Source organism: Emydura macquarii, unplaced genomic scaffold, assembly GCF_026122565.2.
Source record: "Emydura macquarii macquarii isolate MOO-44397 ecotype Brisbane River unplaced genomic scaffold, CSIRO-AGI_Emac_v2 contig_2994, whole genome shotgun sequence".
Taxonomy (NCBI): Eukaryota; Metazoa; Chordata; order Testudines; family Chelidae; genus Emydura; species Emydura macquarii.
In genome coordinates this window covers 5,138,049-5,159,847 of record NW_027133131.1, presented here as the reverse complement: position 1 = coordinate 5,159,847, position 21,799 = coordinate 5,138,049, and the positions used below count along the sequence as shown (strand labels likewise).

The 21,799-nt window shown below is 42.4% G+C and overlaps 1 protein-coding gene across 4 annotated transcripts in view; it reads right to left on the bottom strand.

Annotated features, from left to right (window-relative positions):
• The window catches only part of VDR (vitamin D receptor), a 99,156-nt gene that overhangs the window by 46,763 nt on the left and 30,594 nt on the right, over positions 1 to 21,799 (bottom strand). For all 4 annotated transcript variants that reach the window (XM_067529777.1, XM_067529778.1, XM_067529779.1 and 1 more), the window contains 2 exons: positions 10,009 to 10,080; positions 6,408 to 6,558 (listed from right to left, as the gene is read on the bottom strand). In XM_067529777.1, the coding sequence (XP_067385878.1) occupies positions 6,408 to 6,558; positions 10,009 to 10,072 (215 nt within the window). In that variant the 5' untranslated portion in view covers positions 10,073 to 10,080. The remainder of the gene's footprint in view (positions 1 to 6,407; positions 6,559 to 10,008; positions 10,081 to 21,799) is intronic.

The following is a 21,799-nucleotide window of genomic DNA, read 5'->3' as shown; positions in this document are numbered from 1 at the left end:
ATATGAAATAATGTCCTTGTCTGTGAATTGCTTGAACCACCTCCATGTACGTGCGTGTCCTTAACAGGCAATCATCCAGATAGGGGAATACAGTAATCCCTAGTCTCTGAAGGTAGGCAGCTACGACAGCAAGTATCTTGGAGAAGACCCTTGGAGCAGTACAAAGGCCAAAGGGTAACACTGCGTATTGACAGTGGTTGTTGCCCAGTGTGAATCTTAAGAATCTTCTGTGAGCCGGGTGAATGGAAACGTGGAAATATGCATCCTGAAGGTCAAGGTCTGCAAACCAATCCTCCTTTTCCAGCGCCAGTAATATGGTAGCTAGAGTGACCATCCTGAATTTCTGTACCCTTATAAACTTGTTCAGTTTTCTTATATTCAAAAATGGACCTCCAACCTCCGGTTTTCTTTTGGGTGAGGAAATAATGGGAATAGAAGCCTCTGCCTCGGTAGGGGACATACTTTATGGCACCTATTTGGAGTAAATGTTCTACCTCCTGTTGCAGAAGATGCTCGTGAGATGGGTCCCTGAAGAGGGACAGGGAAGGGGTGTAGGCGCTGTTTGAACAAGATGGTGGATGTCATGGGTTCTGGCTGTGACGGGTGGGAATCGTCATGCAGACCCTAGACCAAATTCTCAAAATTGTTGTTTAGGAGGGGCAGCCTGAGATGTTGATGGCTGTTGGTTTGTCTGCCAGCAGCTCTGGGGCCTTTGTCTGGAGCGTGATTGCTCATACTGCCTGCTTTGCTGGTAGTGTTAATACCTAGAGTTATACAGTTGGTACCTAAAGGTTCTCCTTGTTGCAGGTGTCTACATTCCGAGTGTGCGGAGCTTAGCCCTAGAATCCTTCATGGTATGCATAACATCGGTCTTATCTGTGAAGAGAGTTTCACTTTATCAAAAGGAAGATCCTCAATCGTTGCCTGTAGTTGTTTAGGAAGGGCCACGGAGTGGAGCCATGATGCCCTGCGCATGACGACTGCAGTTGCCACTGTTCTAGCTGTGGTGTCCGCAACGTCGAGGGAAGCTTGCAAGGTGGTTCTCCCAACCAACTGTGCTTCTTTTGTAAGGGACTGAAACTGCATCCCTGAGGACAGAAAACAATCAATAAATTGAGATATCTTCACGTAATTGTCGGGATCATAATTTGACAACAACACCGCGTAATTTGCTACCCTCAATTGTAGTGTAGCTGAGGTGTAGACTTTCTTGTCAAGTAAATCTAGTCTTTTGTCCTCTTTATTGTGTGTTGTTGATTTGTTATGTTGTTGTTTGTTCCTCTGGTTAGCAGCTTCTATGACCAGTGAGTTGGGAGCTGGGTGAGTGAAGAGGAACTCAGTATCTTTAGCGGGGACATAATACTTTTTATCAGCCCTTTTGCAAGTAGGAGGGATAGTGGCAGGCGTTTGCCAGATGTGATTGGCGGGCTCCATCAGGGCATCGTCCATGGGAAGGGCAATTTTAGAAGCTGAGGTCTGCAGTATTTTCAGTAGTTTGTGCTGTGAAGTTGCCACCTCCTGAAGTGGAATCTCCAAGCTGTCAGCCACCCTCTTAAACAACTCCTGAAACTGCTTAAAATCGTCTGCAGTTGTAGGAGGTGGGGGGAACTATGGCCTCATCTGGTGAAGATGAGTTGTGTGCCAATGGAGTTCTCTTGCTCTGCAATATCCTTCTACTCTTGGGTAGGACTGGTTGTTTTGGGTCCTATTGGAGGAGGTCTATAGAGTGATCTTTCCCTGTATCTCTGGGAGGTTGATGGTCTACAGTGTGTTGTGGAATAAGCAGACCAGGTGTCCTATCCAGGTCAGTGCATACAGTATGGGACGGGTGGAGTGAACCATGGGGATCCAGGCCATGGGTATGATGGACGTCCAGAATGTGGACAGTGTTCGTTTGGATGCCTTGTAGGTGATAGTTATTGAGGGGACAAGGTAGGCTGTTCACCTTCATACTCATCACTGGAGAAGGAGATGGGGGAAATGGGATCCTCCTGACTGAATTGTACTGGGGAGGTGTCGGTCCCATATAGTGGGGAGGATGCTAAGAATTCTTCCTTCTCCTGGTGCCTGCACTTTTTGGTATGCTTTTGGGGGGCCAGCATCGTCGGCTCTGTCGTTAGTGTGGGTGCCGCAGTCTGCTCCATGACAATTCTCGGTGCAGATGTTTGTGTCGGCGCCGTTGATGCTGTCAGTGCCATTGGTGCCTCAGATATTGTTGGTGCCAAAGGCACCATGGGTACAATCAGTGCAGATGTCATGGACTCAGTAGGTGTCAGTGCCATACCGCTCGTCAGCACAGAGGACTTTGTCAGTGCCGATGTTGTGATGGTTACCGCCGTTTTGCAGACCGTTACTTTCCATGGTGCCGTATCGGATCACAGGTTTTGTTTTTTTTCCCCCCTCTCTCGGCTCTTCAGTGGAGCAGTGAGAGTCCTTCCTTGTTGTGGAAGTCAGTGTATCAGAGGAACCTAGAGCTTCTCTGGTACCAACTCCTTTGTCCGTTCCTGGTGACCTCTCTCTCATACTCTGCTCCATGGCCGGTGGGGTAGATTGCCTTTTTTGAGACTTATCCTAAGAGCTGTTACCCTGTCCAGTGTCTGAGGCAGGTCACAATGACCTCTCCATAAGTATTAGCTTCAGGCGGAGATCCCTGTCATGCCTGGCTCTAGATTTTAGGTTCTTGCAGTGGATGCATTTTGGGGGCGATGTGCCCTTCGCCTAGGCATCAGATGCACTCCGAGTGTCCGTCCAAAGCCGGCATAGCATCCCTGCATGAGGCACACCGTTTGAAGCCAGGAGAGTCTAGCATGATATTTCTATTAACCTTTAACTACAGGGTAAGTCTGAGGGAAATGTGTGTGTAAGGGAAGGATTGAGGTAAACTACTCTAAACCACAGGTAAACTAACTTTAATGAGAAAAAATAAAAATGTCTGAAGCAGGCTGCGAATATCTGCTGAGGGTTCTGTCTCAGACTGTGGATGATTGAGAAGGAACCGAGGGTATCAGGTCGCACGTGCGCCGAAAAGGGTGCCAATGGCGCCGTGAGACGGGGATGGCGCATGCGCGACCTGGACAGGCACTGCTGACAAAAATCTCTGATCAAGGACGCGCCAACACCTGGAGTGGAGCACCCACAGGGTGTGTATTTCTTGTTGTAGGTTCTCGATAACCAGTTTGGGAAATCAGAAGCACGGTTTGTGTCTGGTCGGGGAATCTAACTTCAGCGTTATCCACCAGTTCTGGAAGAATCTGCTCTCCCTTTGCAGCCTGCCCTGACCTTGGCATTTTCAGGTGGGCTACTCTAGTCATGGACGGGTCACACCCTCCTTCCAAAATTAAGAATCTACCCCAACTCTCTAACTAAGAACTCTAACTCCATCATGGAAAAGAAGCCCGAAACTCCATTAAGTCCAATAGAAATTCCACTACCACCATTTGTTTTATATGGAAGGCACTCACATGCTACCACGAAGGGCAGTAGTACAAACTATTCTGTTACTGATTGAGGGAGCCCAGGGAGTGGGTGTATGTGGCAAATCTCGCACTCCTCTTTAGCGAGCATTCAGCTGGCAGATAGCTATATAACACTGATCCGGTTTGGATTTCCTGCTAGGAAATACCTTGCCTCTAGACATTGCTGCATCCCTTCACAGTTGCCTGACTGCTATTTGAGGCAGGTGCAGGACCCAGCAGGGGTGGAGGGTGAACAAGCTTCTCATGTGGGCAAGGGTGGGACTGGCTCCATCCTAGAGTCCTGAACAAGTTGTTTCTTTTTGCCCCACCAGACTTCATAACTACTTTTCACACCTAGCCTAGCCAGTCCTGGTGATGTAAGACACCTCAGAACAGCCTGAGTGTTTTAAGTGTTAAAATCAACATGCCTACAATACAGAGGAACAAGGTAGTGTTTCAGTATAAGTCAACAAACACACATGCGTGCGATCAGTAAAGTAGCTACTCCCAATGCAGCAATTTGCCAAACACTGCAGACAGAAGTTAACATGCATCCATGGAAAACAGCAAAGTGGTAGTGTTTAGAGCTATATAAAGGGCACGATGCAAGACTTGTCATTAGTGGAGCTAATTTTATAGTGATGAGATTTTACTTTGGTTGGAATGGTCCAGGAAAACCTGAATAATAAAACATCCAGTTAAAAAAATTCAACCAATTGTAAAATGAGAGAGATTGAAACCTTTGCAAAACAGAATCAAAACAGAACATCCTTGGGAGGGAGGAAATTTACCCAGAACTACCGTGGTAATACTATGTTTTGGAAAGGGAGCTTTAAAAAGGAAGAGAAACAGCAAGTCAACTATCCTTAAGTTGAAGACACAGAAATTGAAGTCTTTATATGGATCCATGGAGACTACTTAAGAATAACCGAGCAGGTCTATACACTGTATTTGTACTGCTTTAACTAGATTAGCTAAAAACAGATACAGTTAACAGAACAACCCCCTAGAGTGGATGCAGTTGTACCAGTATAAAAAAGGTGTTTATATAGTTTACCTGCAAGAATTTATATCTTTATACCAGTATAACTGAGACCACACAAAGGAGTTGTGCTGCTTTAATTATATTGGCGTAAAACAAAATCACGCTCCTGGCCAAAATAGTTTAATTTGTACAAAAAAGGGTGTATGTAGGCTCAGCCACCACACCAGAGTCTCAGAAGGTGTGCATACTCTCTAAACAAAAAGGGAAGCACATTCATGGATAAGAAACTGGCTGACTAAGAGGGAAAACTGGCATTTATTCCCTCTCTGTGTCATGATGACAAAATTCGTGATATGCTTCGTCCAGACTGCGTGCACCTAAGTAGCTGATGACGCTAAGCCTGTGTGTGGAAGTCAGCACTTGAAAGGAGTTACTCAATTAGCCACGTAACTGAGGAAAATGTTGTTCTAGTTATCCAGGCTGCAATGTAACCCAACTGGAAGACAAGCTACAAGGCACTGGTATGCAAAACATCTAGTTCAGTAATTCCTGCCAACGACTTGGCTCCTATAGCAACAGAAATTAAGGTTTTTAAAACCCCAGGTCAAATTGCAGATGTGTTTACTGTAACTCTGTTTACTATAATTCTACAATACAACTAGTCCTACCATCCCCTGCTACTATCTTCTCATTACAGCTCTAAATGCTTAAGTGAGTTTTGCCATAATTAGTCACATAGTAGCTATTATATTATTTAATTACACCAGCTCTTAGTCATTACATAGTTTGTACCAAACAGGAGAAATTCCCATGCAAATTCTCTAGTGCTGTCAGTACAGAAACGTTCTGAAAGATAAATACAACTGCTTCATTACAGATAATTGCTGGGTGAGGGAATAATTGGTATAAAAAGTCCCTATTTATCTGGAACCCTCCAAGTTCACTCAGAGCTGCCCCTGCAACGCCCAGAGGAAACTCCCCCTTAATAAAAGGGCAGTACAAGGTTTATGCATCACTTAAATCCCTCTTAAGACCTGTGCCGGAGGAGAATTTACTACCTGGCACAACCTTCTAATAGGTGTTTTCCAGTTATAGAAGGGGCTTATTATATATGTGCACCTCTGCCCAGAGCTAAGAATAGCCACTAAAAGGTGACAGGAAACAATGGATTGAAAGGAAACATACCAATGCAAGAGAAACATAGTGGCCCCTCCTTTACACCATTTTGGCAGTGTTAACAGGCCTCAAATTGGGTATAAATATAAATTATACCTACTGTAAAGCCCCTTGACACTGCCAGAGCTGTGCAAAGGAGAATCTTATCAGTAAGTTTTTGAAAAGAGTTTTATACAGAATTCACAACATTCATGCAAATTATGCTATATTATATTACGTAGGCAAAGAGCATCACGTAGATGTTTCCATTAGAGAAAAGTCTAAAGGACTCCATGGGGGCAATAGGTTTTTTGTTGTTTTTTTTTTTTTTTTTTGTTTACTTCAGCTATTATGTAGTATTAGCAAATAGCAGGTAAGTTTTCCCAAGCCTTGGTGTGGCGTGTGAGAGGCATTTGCCTTTACAGTTTTCTCTCTCTCTCGAACAACTCTCAATGCTTCTCTAATACAAGGTCCCCTTCACAGGTACACAGGCTGTTTTGTGTTAGGCAGTAGCATTTTACTGTACAGAATACCTACTGCATGGGGATGGAGACAGTTGGACTTTTCAGCAATTGTATTAGTCATAGCCTCTTGCAAAAGCACAAAATTTTAAGATCAGTGCACAAAATTTTAAGAAGTTTGTTCAAATGCACATGATGTTCAATTTTGCAGAGATGCTGATTGCTCTAACTAGGAGGCAGAGTTGCCTCCCCTTTGCTCAATCTGTCTAATCAGTCAGAGTTTGTTATTTTAAAAACCAAGGCTGGTTTCTAGTGGTTTGTTTTCACTCTCACCAAAAAAACATCACTTACCTAAAAAATCCTTTGCAGCCTTCACACGTCATGGCATTGAAATGAAAGCCAGTAGCTTTGTCCCCACAGACACCACAGATACGGGGAACGTTCTTATCAAATTCATTGGCTGGGTCAGGAAGAGGTGTGCTTGCTGCCAACAACTCCATCTCTGAGACAGAGAAAAAGCAAGGTTTTAGAGACCTCCTCTTTACAGAGGCTTGTTAAGCAAACTGAAGACAGAGGCACTAGGTTGCCCCTGACTCCATGGCAGAAGTACTTCTGTGCTGCTCTCTGTGTACTATAGGGAACATATACAGCAATGTGGTGGAATCACAAAATGTACACATGCAATTTTTGCTCATTTACCCAGAAATTACATTGCTAATTGCCACTGCATCCACCCTCCCAATCTGACCACATGCACCGTGAAGCAGTCTTAGTTTATTAAGACCTGGGGAATGTATATAAGTGGTTATACCCCAATCTGAAGGCAGGATCTTTCCTCCCTACCCTTCCTGTCCTGGTCCTTTCAGAAAGAGTTGTACGTTGAGATTTCATCAGTTATACCAACTGGAAAACATGCAGCTCACCAGAAACAAGTAAAATTTTCCTTCTCCACAAAAAGGAAGTGACTCAAGTACACCCATGCCACCCTCCTACAAGGAGACGAGTAAAATCGCGCACACAGAAGTCAAACACTGCCAATCAAGTGAGCAGATTTGTTTTAAATGCCCTTGTTCTTAAATAACGGAGGGGGTTGTTTGCCCCCCCACCCCCTTTTTTTTTTTTTTTTTTTTTTTAAAAGAAGGATGAAGAGGAAAAGGTTGCTGCTTCACAAAAAGAAATTCAGACATTGCTCATACTGTTATCTGTGGCAGTGAACACTAGAATTAAACTTATATGTAGATGTCTATTATAACCCCCTTATTACAATATAACATGCTCACAACTGCGTCTAAAATTTTCCACTTAGAAAACTGAAGTTCCTTTTTTGCACTTTGATAACTCAAAAATTCCTATGGTGTCCAGGCTTTTCTGAGTAACAGTCTCTGGGCTAATAGGGAGGGGGAAAAAATAAAAACTATATGCAACTGAACATTTTGCATAACACACAGCATAACATTTCTGCTAAGTTTGGACTTTTTACTAGAGAGCACCAATTACATAAAATCACTGCTTGTCAGTTACATAGATGTGGGTTTTGAGCTGCTTTTTCATTGTGTAGTTCATCTCTTTGTACACTTTCAAACTGTGGAACCAGTCAGTGAAATCAGTAGAAAAACCAGCATTTTAGTTTTCTGCTCTCTCCTATCCCTACTCTGCACCCAAAACAGGAAGATTACATGACAGTAAATTACTGAACTAAGATTTCAATGTTAAACTCTCAAGAATCAGAATACACTAGTGTTAATGCTGCTATGCAAATGTTAATTCCCACGTTACACCAGATTTTCTGAATTGTTCAGCACCCAGAAGCTCCCATTGTTTTCCATGGGAGCACACAGTGTTTGGCTGGGAGGTGAGAATTTATCTGGTACCAAAAGTGGGAGCTGAGTTGGCTCATGGAATTTTGAGGTTACATTTTCAGAAACACTTTTGGTAGGGGGGGATTGGGTTCTATTCCCAGCTCTGCCAATCACTCACTGTGCAATCTCAAGAAAGTCTCGTCCCGCCTGTGCCCCAGGTTCCCCATCTGTAAAGCGGTATTAACAGCTCTCACAGAGGGATTGAGAGGTTTAATTTAAAGCAATTTACACACTTAAGATCCCATGACAGAAGCAGAAAGTATTTTTGTTAGTTATGCTATTAAAATGTCTACCCTGAGAGACAACATATGCAATATGGGCGTATTACAATAGGATCTCTAACTTACATGTTCTGCCTTTTCAGTGCTAAAATCCTACTCCTAACATCGAATTAAGTAAATTTAGTATTTAAATATATTCAGGCATACATTTACTGAATTTGCCTAGACAGGATTGGAACATATGACTGTAACGAACTTGTTTTATTTAATACAGACGCTCTCTGTAAATAGCACTGAATGTAATTTACTCCTGTGTTAAGGTTTCCTCAACAACTGTATTAATTCAGCAGCCATGAGAGAATTGTAATGATTGATTCTCAGTTGCAGTAAAGCAGTCTTACATTGCTCAGGCAGAATCAAGGGGCCTTAAAGCAGGAGTAGGTTACATTTACACTCAGTTTAAGGCCTCTTTACATTGCAAGAACAGTGTACAGCAACCTTGGTGTACATGACAACCAGGGCCAAAGTCTTCTGTTTATAACTAACATTCAAGGCTACTTGAATAGAGAGTCTGTATTCAACAGAACACAAGTGTCTATTAATGTACATGCCTACGTGTACTGGCCTAAGGAGGCTCACGAGCTGCCCACCAATGCCATGAGGAATAATGTTATACCTTTCAAGGGATCAAAATATCTACTCCACTTTTTGAGAGGCTTTCAGTGAGTACTGGAATTGTCCTGTCTGCTGCTTTCTTCAGGCAGCGATTAATCAACAACCAAGCCCACAGATTCAGTAATCATGTGAGCAACAAGCAGGTATTCAGTTACAGTATTATTGGTCTTTGGAGTTTATTGGTTTTTTTTTTTTTAAACTCCGTAGTCTGTAAATGGTGATTTCAATCCACTTTAAAAGTAATGAACGATAATATAAAAGCCTTTACTTTCAGTTTCTTGCTGATAGGAAGCTAATCCCACAATGTGACTGGAAACAGCACTGTACAGGATGTTTGAAAGTCAATGTACAGAAAAGCAAGCTCTTGAGTAAGATTTTCAAAAGTGCCTGAGGGCCAGATTTCTAAAAGGGTGTTTAGGCACCTAGGGGGATTTTCAGAAGCATGCCTAACACCCAATAGGTGCCTAAATACCTTTAAAAATCTACTCCCAAGTGACTTAGGAGCCTTAGTCCAATTGTCAAAAATGACAGGCACTTAGGAACCTAAAGTCCCATTGAAATTCAGTGGGTCTTAGAGTGAGAGCTTGTAAGCCATAGCTGCATCTCTCAGAGGGTGCATTTTTCACACCCTCAGAGATGTAGCTATACCAACCTAACCCCTGGTGTAGGCAGCACTAAGGCAACAGACGAATTCTTCTGTCGAGCTAGTTATCACCTCTCGAGAGATGGGTTAACTACACCAATGGGAAAACCCCTATTTATTGTTGCTGTAGTGAGCGTCAACATTGAAGTGCTGCAACTGTACCCCGTAGCATTTTAAGTGTAGATATGCCCTAAGTCGCTTTTGAAAATTGGACTTATGACCCAAGCAGTTTAGCACTCTTGAAAGTTTTACCTCTTGACACAGTGGATGTTTTCCCCACTGTAACACACAAAGAAAATGCATTTAAGGGCTGGGATTTCCAAAGGTACCTTGCAGTTTCATGGAGTTTTAATTGATTTGGTGTGTCTAATTCATTGTGACCTGTGTGCTGAACTTGGGGGTCCTACAGAAATCCCAGCCAAGAATTACAGAATTCAGTCCATGCTATTTTAGAAAGAGCCACAGAGATCTCCCTCTCCTTGAAATTGCAGAAGCAAGCAATAGGCATCCCACTATAGACAGATATTCCTTCTATAAGAAAACAACTACTTTACCAGCATCCAGAACATGCGTCACACCGTCCTGGTATATCCCCCAACAGTCCTGAAGCTGTGACATGGAACAACCTGTGGTCAAAAGTGTTTGACAATGTAATTGTTCAAAACATTAATGATTGTCAGGCAAGTCAAATGTATAATCTTAGATTCCGTTTACTCCCACCTTTAACTCTGATCTATTGACATAAGCAATATACATTACCTAGGTGTGGTGTTCTCAAAATAACCCTAACAAAAAGGTTCTTGCAGCACCAAATGCCATATTCTGCTTTCCATGGCACAGAGGTTCTCCTAACTCTGCCTCCTGCAAGTAAGTTAAGAAATATTGCTAATAGGAGAGTATATTACTCTCCGGATGCCATGGGTGCAAGGGTAGTATAATTTTTGGTGGTGCCGGGAACGGCTTCTGGCCAGGGCGCTGGGCCCCCGTGGGAGAGGGGCTGGGGGGAGTGGCCGCCCCCACGCCACACTGCTTGGAGGCGGGGGCGGCTCCCGGCCAGCTGCTGAGTGTGTCGGGGGAGGGAGGCAGAACAGCTGGGCTGCTGCTTGGGGCCGCTGCACTCTGCATCTGCACGGCTGAGCACCACTGGAGGCTCAGCAGCCAACCCCCACAGCAACACAGAAATATCGGTGGAGCCGGGCCCACCATCCTCAACATTGATGGAGCCCGGGCACCACGGGCCCATATAACTCATCACCTATGCTGAATGCCTAGACTAAGCACATTGCTAGGAGAATTATAAGAATGCTGGGGAAAATGTGATGCTCAATGACACAATAAGAAGAACAAAGGATGAGAATGACACACAGCTAGTTTCTTTAATCTTGATAACATTTTTATATAAACATAAATTTCACAATTCAGCTAGTCAAAGGCTTAACAGTGAAGTGCTGGCATGCTTGTGTGGGATGGAGTTAAATGGTGCTGAATAGCTTTTCCCAGGTTTGGCCTGGATTCAACAAAGCATTTAGACGTGAAGTCAGTGGGATCATTTAAATGCTGAAAGTTAGGCACACGTTTAACTACCTTGTGAAACAGGAGCCTTATTTCTTTATCTAGCTGCCCTGCTGGTATGATAAAGGACAAGACTGGATTAATATGGTGCATGCTCAGATCCCAGAAATAATTGAACGGGTTTCTTTTGTGCTTTGGTGCAACTGCATTAGAACTGTACTGACTAATCTATGCAGCTGCTCTGCTTCTTTCCCCAGACCTGAAGAGCTCTGTGTAGCTCAAAAGCTTGTACTTTCCACCAACAAAAGTTGGTCTAATAAAAGACATTACCTCATTTACCTCGTCTCTAATCTATGCAGTACACCAATAGTTCTCAACCTATTTACAGCTGCATATGCAGCCCACAGTGGTGTGTGTGTTATGTGGGTCACATCCACACAACATATATATTACCTGTGGGGCCCTGAGGATGTCACATGGGCCACAGCTGTCCGCTGACTAGGCTGCAAACAGTTCATGGGCAGTGAACCACTGCAGTAAATATAGCACACCAACTTCTTCCCCCACTTTCTGCAGTGATTGACTATTACTTCCCAGTTTTTGAAGGCTGAGATATTAAACCTTTTAGAGGTGCTGGAACAATATGTATTGCTGAGAGTCATTGAACCAAACTGTAAACCCTGGATAGAATAGAAATTACTTCAGACCAGGGGTGCAGTAGCACCTCTAGTTTCAGCACCTATGAAGCCTTGTTGCTATTTGCACAGCTGCTAGATCAAAAGGCCAAATTAAAAGTTATACAACACTTTTATTAAACTGAAGTTACTTTCACTTAACACTTTCTATTAATCTCTCTCTCAGAAAGAGTAGAATAGAATTTTGCTAAGCGTTTAAACTTTTCATTACAAAAAGATCCACACTGAGACAGTCCAAAATTTAGATTATTTCAGTTTAAAAATTCATATATAAAGATCTGCTCCCCATTTATCAACACACTCAAGAATTGAGGATAATAACCCAAAATACTTTGGGATAGTTTGACACAGTCAACTAGAAGTCCCTCTCTACCAATCATCTTAATATTCAGTATCAATTACTGCTCATCTCTTATCTACACTACTACAAACCAGTTTTGAACGACCATTTTCCCTTTGATATTATGTCCTTTGATGTCCAACAGCAGCTTCTGCTCTACCCCTGCAGCTTTCAAAGATCCCTGGGGCACAGGGTAGCCTGGGCAGGGTTGCGCAAACACATGCTATAGATTTACAAGACTGTTTTGTATCCCAAAGATTTAAACAAGGATTAAGTATGGGACAATCCTGCAAATATACAGTTATATGAGCTCCCTCGGTTTTTAAAATTGTCTATGAACTTTGCATAATGTGCTTACATCTAATGACAATCAGTGCATATAGAAACAGGATTTATATTCAATAATCCATGTTAAATTCAACAAAAATTGACTTTTCAGTCAAGCTATTCATTTGCCTGCAGCTCTGCTACTGTGTGAAGTGATCATGTCAGATTTCACATGCTAAACAGGACTGGATTGGGGCACATGTGGATGGAAGAATTCCAAAGGGGACAGATTCGGCAGATTAGCAATTCCATAGGTGCCACTTTACCCTCTGAGACAGTAACAACTCTTCATCAGGGATGCTGCTGTGTTTTAAACAAAATATCAAACTGGAAGTCCTGGCTACTTACTGTCAGGGTTGAGGCCTAAAACTCTGGAGGTTAGCCTTGGTATCATGGCAACATTTCAGCTCTCTGACTCACAAATTCCCAATGTGTTGGATTGTCTAAAGAATTTTTCTTCACTTCCTGTGCTGAACTGCTGTGTGGTGCCCCCATCTACTTTTAAAACAACTGCTAAACTCTACTTTAGGAGGAAGTTAGAATTTAAGGATTGCATTAAGGGATACCTGTGTTTTGTAGCTGCTGAAAAGTGCTTTCAGAGTCTTCAGTATGTAAAGCAAGTAATTGGGCCAGAGAGAGTATCCATTGAGTGAACAAGGTGCACTCATTCAGACCAGTGTGATGTGCTTGCATTCTGATTTAGCAGCTTTTACACCCATTTTGCCCTGGTATAAGTAATGCAAAAGGTGCAGGGCAATGGAGAATCAGACCCCCTTTGTTTCCCTTCTTTACACCTGCTCCATCCTTGGGATTTTGTACATTTCTCTCATACAAATACAAATACCTGCCAGCTTCTCCCCTTAGGTCTTTCATCAGAGACAATACAGGAGTAGGCTGTATTAGAATACATGGTCATATATTAGAATGACTCCATAGCCCACTGATGGCATTCTGTGTTTGAAGTAATCTGTCTTTGTGACAGATATTGCAATATTTTTGGGGACCACTGTATTACATTTATGAATGGTTTATGTATGATTGATTGTGCTTTAATGTGGGGACGGGGGTGTTACCACAGCTCCCACAGGAACTAGAAACAGGAGGCAATTACCCCACAGATCGTAAACTCTAGAAAAGTTCCACCCTATGGAATGGTTTGTTTCCTAGTCTCTGGAAAAGCTGCCTGAACAAATATATGCAAACGAGCTTTTGGTAGAAAAGAGGAGATTAAGCTGGCTTTGTGGTCTTCCTTTTGATTCAGCAAATGGACAGGACTTTCTGTCCTAGGAAAAACCCCAACCCTTGCTGAAGGGTTAGAAGGAATGTTGGCTTATCAGACTCAACATGTGGAAGATGAGTGATTTCTGGCATGTTTAGTAAGTGTAGGAGCTTTTATTTTATTTATTTTTTAAATATGCTTTCTGTGTGTGCTTTTTTTGTCCTAAAAATAAATGTACTCTGCTGAAAAAGAGCTCTGTGGTCACTAGCAAAAACAGTCATGGTCTTTGGAGAGAAAGGCATAGCTGGCCTTTAAGCAAACTTGCTTGCTGGAGATATGCCAGTTTAAGGCTGTACAGCCCCCTGCCATACAAGCCACAGTCAAAAGGAAGTGGGACAAGGGTCCCAACCCAGAGGCTATGTCTTCACTCACGGTGGCACATTCGATGGCACCACATCAATTCTTGGGGATCGATGGAGCAGAAGTGGAGATCCGCTCAATCAATCCGGAGGTCGACTCAAATCCACCCCCGCAAAAAGATTAATGCTGCATCAACAGCAGAGCATTCCCTGTGTGCGCAGCATAGCGGGGATGCTATGCTAATTAGAATTTAGGAAGCCGATGGGAGATACACAAGCTATGTCTCGTAGTTTTGCGTATCTCCAATCGACTGCCACTGAATTTCACCACAAGTATAGACCAAGCTAACAGGTGACAGCTGGAGACCAAGCCCTAACTGGGCGCTCTTGGAATGGACCACAGAGGGGAAATAAAGCAGTAGTAACCGTGAAGGTGAGACCTTCACTTTAGGTCTCCATGAAAGCAGCATTTCAACTTTGAATCCACAGGTCACTTGGCTGACTGTGAAATGTTGCCAGATTCCTCTTGTATTAAAAAAAGAGGAGCCACCAAAACACAGGTTTTCCAAATGGTTGTTTTAGAGTTGAATCCCAAACCTAACCGAGGAACATCCCATCTGGAATCAAAACTAACTTTTCCTCTGGTTTTTCTTCTTGCATATAATCTAGGCTGTGGATTTCTCAAATAGCTGCTAAGGTTCGAGAGGCAGATCTTCCACCCTTTGTGCTCAATTGCCTCATCAGCAAGGACATTATATAGTTTCATTAGCCAGGTTACTCATGCACCATAAGCAACACTCACCCAACTCTAAATCTTTCTGCCTTCCACCCCACCCCTTCTTCCCAAGCAGCAGCTTCCTTTTCGCCACAGCTCTATATAGAGCATCCATCAGACTTGGTCACTGCTAAGTGCTTGTGCCCTAGTTACACTGATGTAACTAGGTTGCCCCAGCACCTCTGTATGTTATTTAAGTGCTAGGGATGTGGACATTACAATGCCCCCCAAATTTTCCCAAAATGGAGGTGGCTGCCCTGGCTGAGTGGGACATTTCCTTAATGGACAGTGGGAGTTCAATATTAGAATGAAGCACCCTCCATCCCATAAAACAATATTGGATGAATAGGTGGAAAGCATGCTTTGCTGATATCTACATCAGGCCAGATAAAAATTTCTTGACACCTGGCACCTCCAAGTGTTAAGTTAGAGGAAGGAAGAATACAGCCATCTGTAATCATTGTGGTACTTGGGCACCAAGGTCTAGTTGGCAGATGCCTTCAGAAATGGGAAGAAGCACAGCCTCTCTTCTCCTCAACTGGGAGAAAGGGCTAAGCAGAGAAGGTGGAAAAGAGAAGGACCACTCTCTTCCCCCCCCACAGTGGGATCCCAAACAAACTTCTACTTCCTCTGCAGGTATATGCAGTGCCTAGATGCTCCAGTCATTGCTACCCCTGAGTCACACTGACACACTGCTCCCTGCTCTGATGAGACTCTGGCCAGTACATCTGCACTGAGCAGAGGAGAGCACTCCAGCTATCAGCCCTCCAGTTTCTGGTATGCCAGTGCAATTTAGGCATAAAAGAGGAGCAGCTGGTCAGGGCTCCATTTCCCTTTTCACTACTGAGGAGGGGGCATTTTTAAGTCTTGCAGTTACACTGTATGTGTTTTATCGCTGTAGTTTGCTCTTCCTGCAATTAGCTTACTTAACTTTTAATGAAAAGCTAAGGTGGTTTGTCATTAAAATTACACAATTATTCTGCTCTCCTAATGGTGATGCAATCACCAGGGGAATTACTAGACAGTTTAGCACTATTTCATGCTGGAATTCCTGGAATATGTTATTCAATGTTATAATGAAATTAACTTCTGATAACAGAGACGTAGGACCTACAGTTGGCTGATTCATCAAGCTGATATTTAATCTTCAACTGTCGAAAGAGCCCAAGTTGTTTGTCTTAAAACTTTTGTCCCTGGTCTCGCTTGTGATTTGGAAAAAAAAAGTCAAATCAGTTTCACATCTGTATGTCATAGTTGACCTTTTTTTTTTTTTTTGACCCAGTGGAGTCTATGTAGAGGCTTAAAAAAAAAAAAACAAAAAACCCTATGCTATATACCAAGGGAAAGCTCAATAAGTCCTATTACAATAGAGCAAACTGAAGTCAAGTCTTTGAAAGGTTAGGAAATGTCAAGGTTAGGATGACAACCTTCCACTGTAAGTTGGACCAAGAATGGAAAAACAAAACTACAAGAGCCACACAGAGCTAGTTAAGAATACGGTATAATTAACAACTGAAACACTGCACTGAGACACTACCAGACAAAATACGTGGAGGAAGCAGTTCTAGTAAGGAAGCCAGTATGGTTAAGCATTAAATAGATGGGAAAAACATTATTTCTATAGCATGGATGATACTGTTTAAAAGAACATGCAGTAATATACTATATTCAGTTACCAGGCTGTCTGATCCTTCTTACGTAGAAGTGACTGAAGGCATGTAGGACATGCAAAAAACCCTCCCACTAATGATTAATGCGAGCAGGTCTGGCAAAACAGTTTAAAAGCCACTCCCTGCTATGAGCATCACTGGGTGAAATTAAAGGCAGGATTCACTAAACCCTAGATATTGGGCCTACAAAATGTGGAACGAAGAACCCACAAGAGCCATACCCTTCTCTAAAATGAGAGAACTAGCTTAGGACTTGTAGCTTTGCAGAAACCCCCTGATCTCCCCTCATTACCCAGCTTCAGGTCCCACCTCAAAACAAAAAAAAAAAAAAAAAAAAAAAAAAAAAACTTTGCCATGTTGCCTACAAAAAAACTTGACAATGGTTAGAGTGCTGGTGTGAAGAGTACACAAACTATCATGCTGACCAGTATTATCCACTAGCATCTCAGGAGGATGTTAAATAGAAGCTACTAAAGACAGACATTTTTATATTAGCAGATTCAGATAACTTGCATCCATGAGTTTTATAAGTTGGCTGAGGTACTCCCTGGACCATTAATACTGATTTTCAATAAGTCTTGGAACTGGGGAAGTTCCAGAAGACTGGAAGAGGGTTTTTTTGGGGGGGGTAATTATAAGCCTGTCAGCCTGACATTGACCCCAGACAAGACAGTGCAGCAGCGGATATGGGACTCGATTAATAAAAAGTTAAAAGAGTAATATAATTAATGCAAATCAACATGGATTTATGGAAAAATAGATTGTGTCAAACAAACACGATTTTTAAAAAGTGAGATTACAAGTTTGGTTGCTAAAGGAAATACTGTTGATGAAATATACATAACTTTCTGTAAGGCATTTAACATGGCACCACACAACATTTTAACTAAAAAGCTAAAATGATAGAAAATTAACACGGCACATATTAAAGGGATTAAACCCTGCTAACTGATAGGACTCAATGTAGCTGTATACTGGGAATCAGAGCAGCTATGTCCAGTGGGATCCCAGGGATTGGCTCTTGGCCCTATGCCATTTAACACTTTTATCAACATTTTTATCTGGAAGTAAAAGTCATCACTGATAAAGTGTGAGGATGACAAAAATTGGGGGAGTGGTGAGTAATCGAAGACAGGTCACATTGATTCAGAGACCGGGCACAGGCAAACAATGTGTGTTTTAATATGGCTAAATGTAAATGTATGCATCTAGAACATAGGCCATACTTACAGAATGAGGGGACTCGATCCTGGGAAGCTGTGACTGAAAGTTTTGGGGATCAGGGTGGATGATTAGCTGAACATGAGCTCTCCAGCATGATGCTGTGGCAAAAAGAGCTAATGTGATCCTGGGATACATAAACAGGGTAATTTCAAGAAGAAGTAGAGAGGTTATTTTATGCCCCTATCTGGCAATGGTGTGATTGCTGCTGGAATACTGTGTCCAGTTCTGGTGCCCAAAATTCAAGAAGAATGGTGATAATTGGAAAGAGTTCAGAGAAGATCCACAAGAATGAGGTGACTCAATTACAGTCTATAAATATCTACATGTGGGAAACATTTAATGATAGGCTCTTCAATCTAGCAGAAAAAGGTACAACACCATTCAATGGCTGAAAGCTGAAACTAGACAAATTCAGACTAGAAATAGGTGTAAATTCCAGTAGTAATTAACTTCTGGAACAGTATACCAAGAGTCATGTTGGATTCTCCATCACTGACCATTTTAAAATTAAAAAAATGGGATGTTTTTCTAAAACATTTGCTTGAGGAATTTTGGGGCAGTTCTCCGGCCTGTATTATACAGGTCAGACTAGATGATCACAATGGTCCCTTCTTGCCTTAGAATCTACAAATATTGTTTCCTTGAACTCCCCCCACCGGCCTATCTGAATCCATTTATTGTCTCTCATCATACTTCTAGCACAATGGGGTCCTGATCCACAGCTGGGGCTCCTAGGCCCTACCGCAATACAAATAAATATCAGCTGCTCCAGCAGACTTCCTGTGTGACTTTGGGCACATCACTTAGCCCTGTATGCCTCATTTCCTCTATCTGTACAGTGGGGATAAAAATTGTCCTAGCTCACAGGGGTGTTCTGAGGATAAATATTTTAAAGATTGTGAGGTGCTCAGCTACCACAATGACGACAGCCATACACACACGGATTGATAAATAGATAAGGACTAGGAAGCAGGAAGGTGCATTGGCAGGATAGGAGACTAGTACTGGCTGTCCTATGAGCCACCACACAACCCCAGAACTCTCCCTGCCTTACCCAGTAGAACATCTATTGGCCAGTCATGCCAGAAAGAAAAGATCCATTCTGAGGTCATGTCTGATGCTTCCCTCCACACAGACAAGAGTTATCTGTCAGAATCCTGTTGACATGAGGGGTGCAGTTAGGCAGCAGGCCAGCCCAGTCTGCATGCAATGATCCGAGTGTATTCCAGCTTTAGTTGTGTCTATTCTATTGCTACCTGCCCTCTACAATCTTCTGGTAACATGGACTTGGAAACCACCACCACCACCACCACCACAGAGCACTAAAATGTACCCCTCCAATTTCAACCTTAACTCCACCTTAAAATGTTTCCATCAGAAACAGATTCTATGTTTCCAAGGGTGAGCGATGGAAGGCAAAGTGCTGGTTGGTGAACCACATGTTTACTAGTCTGTTCGGAAGTTTGTGTGTGGGAGTGGTGGTGAGACACAGGGACTGAGCCAGGTTTAACTGCTGTGGCTCAGCAAGCCTAATTGAGCGACAAACAAGAGGAGGATTCCTGTGGGGAGCTCAAGTGTGCAGATGGTTTTCATACAGAAATTGCATCTAAGAGGTCTACGTCAACACAAAGTGGAGAGGATTTTCCATTCTGATGGAGGAAGTGCAATGGTTCAGATAAAAAGTTGCAGAAAAAGGGAAGCGGAATTAAGATCACGAAGGCACCAACAGGAGGGACATCACTGAGCTAGATATAGATGGTGCAGGACGGCAGGAAAACCCAGTGCCATTAGTAAGAAATATGCACGTTAATCTTAATAGTCCAGCCAAGTCTGGATCAGCTGAAAGAGAGTTAGAAGACTAGAGTGAGAAGATGGGGAGACGTGAAGCATGGGCAAATAAAGGGCTGAAAGAACCACCAGAAAGAAGAGGCAACAAGTGAACATAACCATGTTTCTTAATCTGTGAGGCAAGAGAAATGGCTTTCTGCATCCTGGATTCCAAAACAAGAGACAGACATAAAAGAAAAAAAAAAGGATAACCTGGAGAATGCTATGGAATTTCCACTTACTATGGGCTATCTCGGAACCAGTGATAGACTATTAGATCTGATTCACAACCTTTAGAGACACGGGAAGAGAAACAAAGGCTGGGCTGGTTTAATGCTGATGATCTTGGGAAATCCTTCCAGCAATGAAATATGTTGTGAATAAAAGGACCACCAATAGTAGGAGCCAGTCAATTGACATACAGAGAGCATACAAGGATTTAGAGAGCAATGGAATAGCATTAGGATCAGTGCCTAATGTTGGGATTAGATATTCTTCATTTAAGCAAATAAGAGTACTAAACTCTCAGGTTCAAAATCCATTGGGATTTTGGGAGGCAATCTGGCTTTAAACTGGGCAGGGAAATAGGTAGTCAAAGAATTCTCATTTCACTAAAATATTTACTAAAATATTTCGAAGATGGACACAGTGATTTGGCATTGTCCTGTGTCATGAGTATGAAATGCTATGAAGCCAGGATAAAATCAATTGTGGTTTCATAGCATTTTACATCCACTCTGCACTAGTGTAGGGGACTACCAAAAGGTATAGGACAATGGACAATCAGGCCCACAGTCTTCCCTAACAAAAAGGGTTAAAAGGATACTCAAGAATCTCTCAGCCCATGTTATAGTCAACCAAGATTTAGTGATATCAGATCAGTTAAAAATAGTCTCCCACAGAAATTGGGGAGAATTTCCATTTCTTGGCATTTACCTCTAGACTGGAGAAGTGTATAAAGGGAAAATACTGTATTGACAGAGGATTAACTGGATTGATCTACTTGAGTCTTGTATTTCTAGCTACCATGATTAGAATGGATTCCCTTGGGTTCTGCAGTAGGAACTATTTTCCCCAATGTCAAACATTTTTCTTCATGCATCATCATTGAACTTTCTAACTGTTGTAAAGCTTTACATGTATTTTAGGTGCTAGTACTTAACTATAGTGTGTATCTTGGCTTCTCAAGAGATCACATTTTCTATGACTATGGCAGTTATCCTATGCTTAGTTCCCTGGAACCACAAGACAGACACACAAGCATGAGTTTAAATCTTGGCAGAATGAAGTGTTTAGAGTAAGCAAAAAGACTAATAATCTAGCATATGTTATAAGTAATGGTAGTAGCAGTGAGATTACAGTGGTAGCCAGAGACCTAAAGTAGTGTCAGAGCCCCACTGGGCTAAGCACTGTATAAACATAGTAAGAGAATCTGTCCCAAACAATTACCAATTTAATAAGACAAAACAAAGGATGGGAGAGGGGGCACAGCGGTGAAGTGACTCACTGAGGTCACACAGCAGGTCAGTAGCAGATATGCAACTAGAACCCAAGTCTTTGGCATTCCTATGTCCTATCCCAATCCCACCATAGATGACCTGTGCCTGCTCCATACAAGCATGCTCAGTTCAAGCCAACCAGCAAATCTAGGGGGGTATGTGACCCTGCATGCCCCCACCATATATTGCCTCTGCTATCCACTGAACCATGCTTCCTCTCAGAATGTCTTCGAATGCATTAAGAATAGACCTATCTAGTCTAAAGGCTACAAGGAGAATTAAGTCACGAGTTATACCCAAAGAGGCCCTCATGGAAAGGCAAAAGCAGGAATCAGGACAAGAGAAATACCTGCAAGTTGAGTTTATACTGAAGTCTAAGTTGTGTGACAGGAAAAAAACAAAACATCACCGAAGGAGGCACTGGTGTTAATGAATGTATTAATCTCGAGGCTTCCCTATTTCATGACCTACTTCAATTGGTATAGAGGTCAGGAAAGCAGCTATGACTGCTGGAGTTAACAAAAAACACACAATTACAGCTTTACCATTCAAAACCACATAGGCCACTGGGAGCCGCTAAGAGCTGTGAAAGCTGGATGTGCATACAACTTTGTAGCACAGTGACACTGGGATGCAGGTAACAGAATAAATAACTGCTAACAAGTTGCCTCATGCCAATACAGAACTATACCCTCCATTAATTTTATTAGATATTAATTTTACTGGAGCTTCCAGGAACCTTATCAGGATCAGGGGCTTCATTGTGCTAGATGCTGCACAAATAAATAGAGAGGCAGTTTCCTTTGCATCCAAAAGTTTAAAAAAAAAAAAAAAAAAAAGAGACGGAAGTAGGTATTTGGTCCTTTAAACCAAAAGATCCAACATCCTTATATGGAAA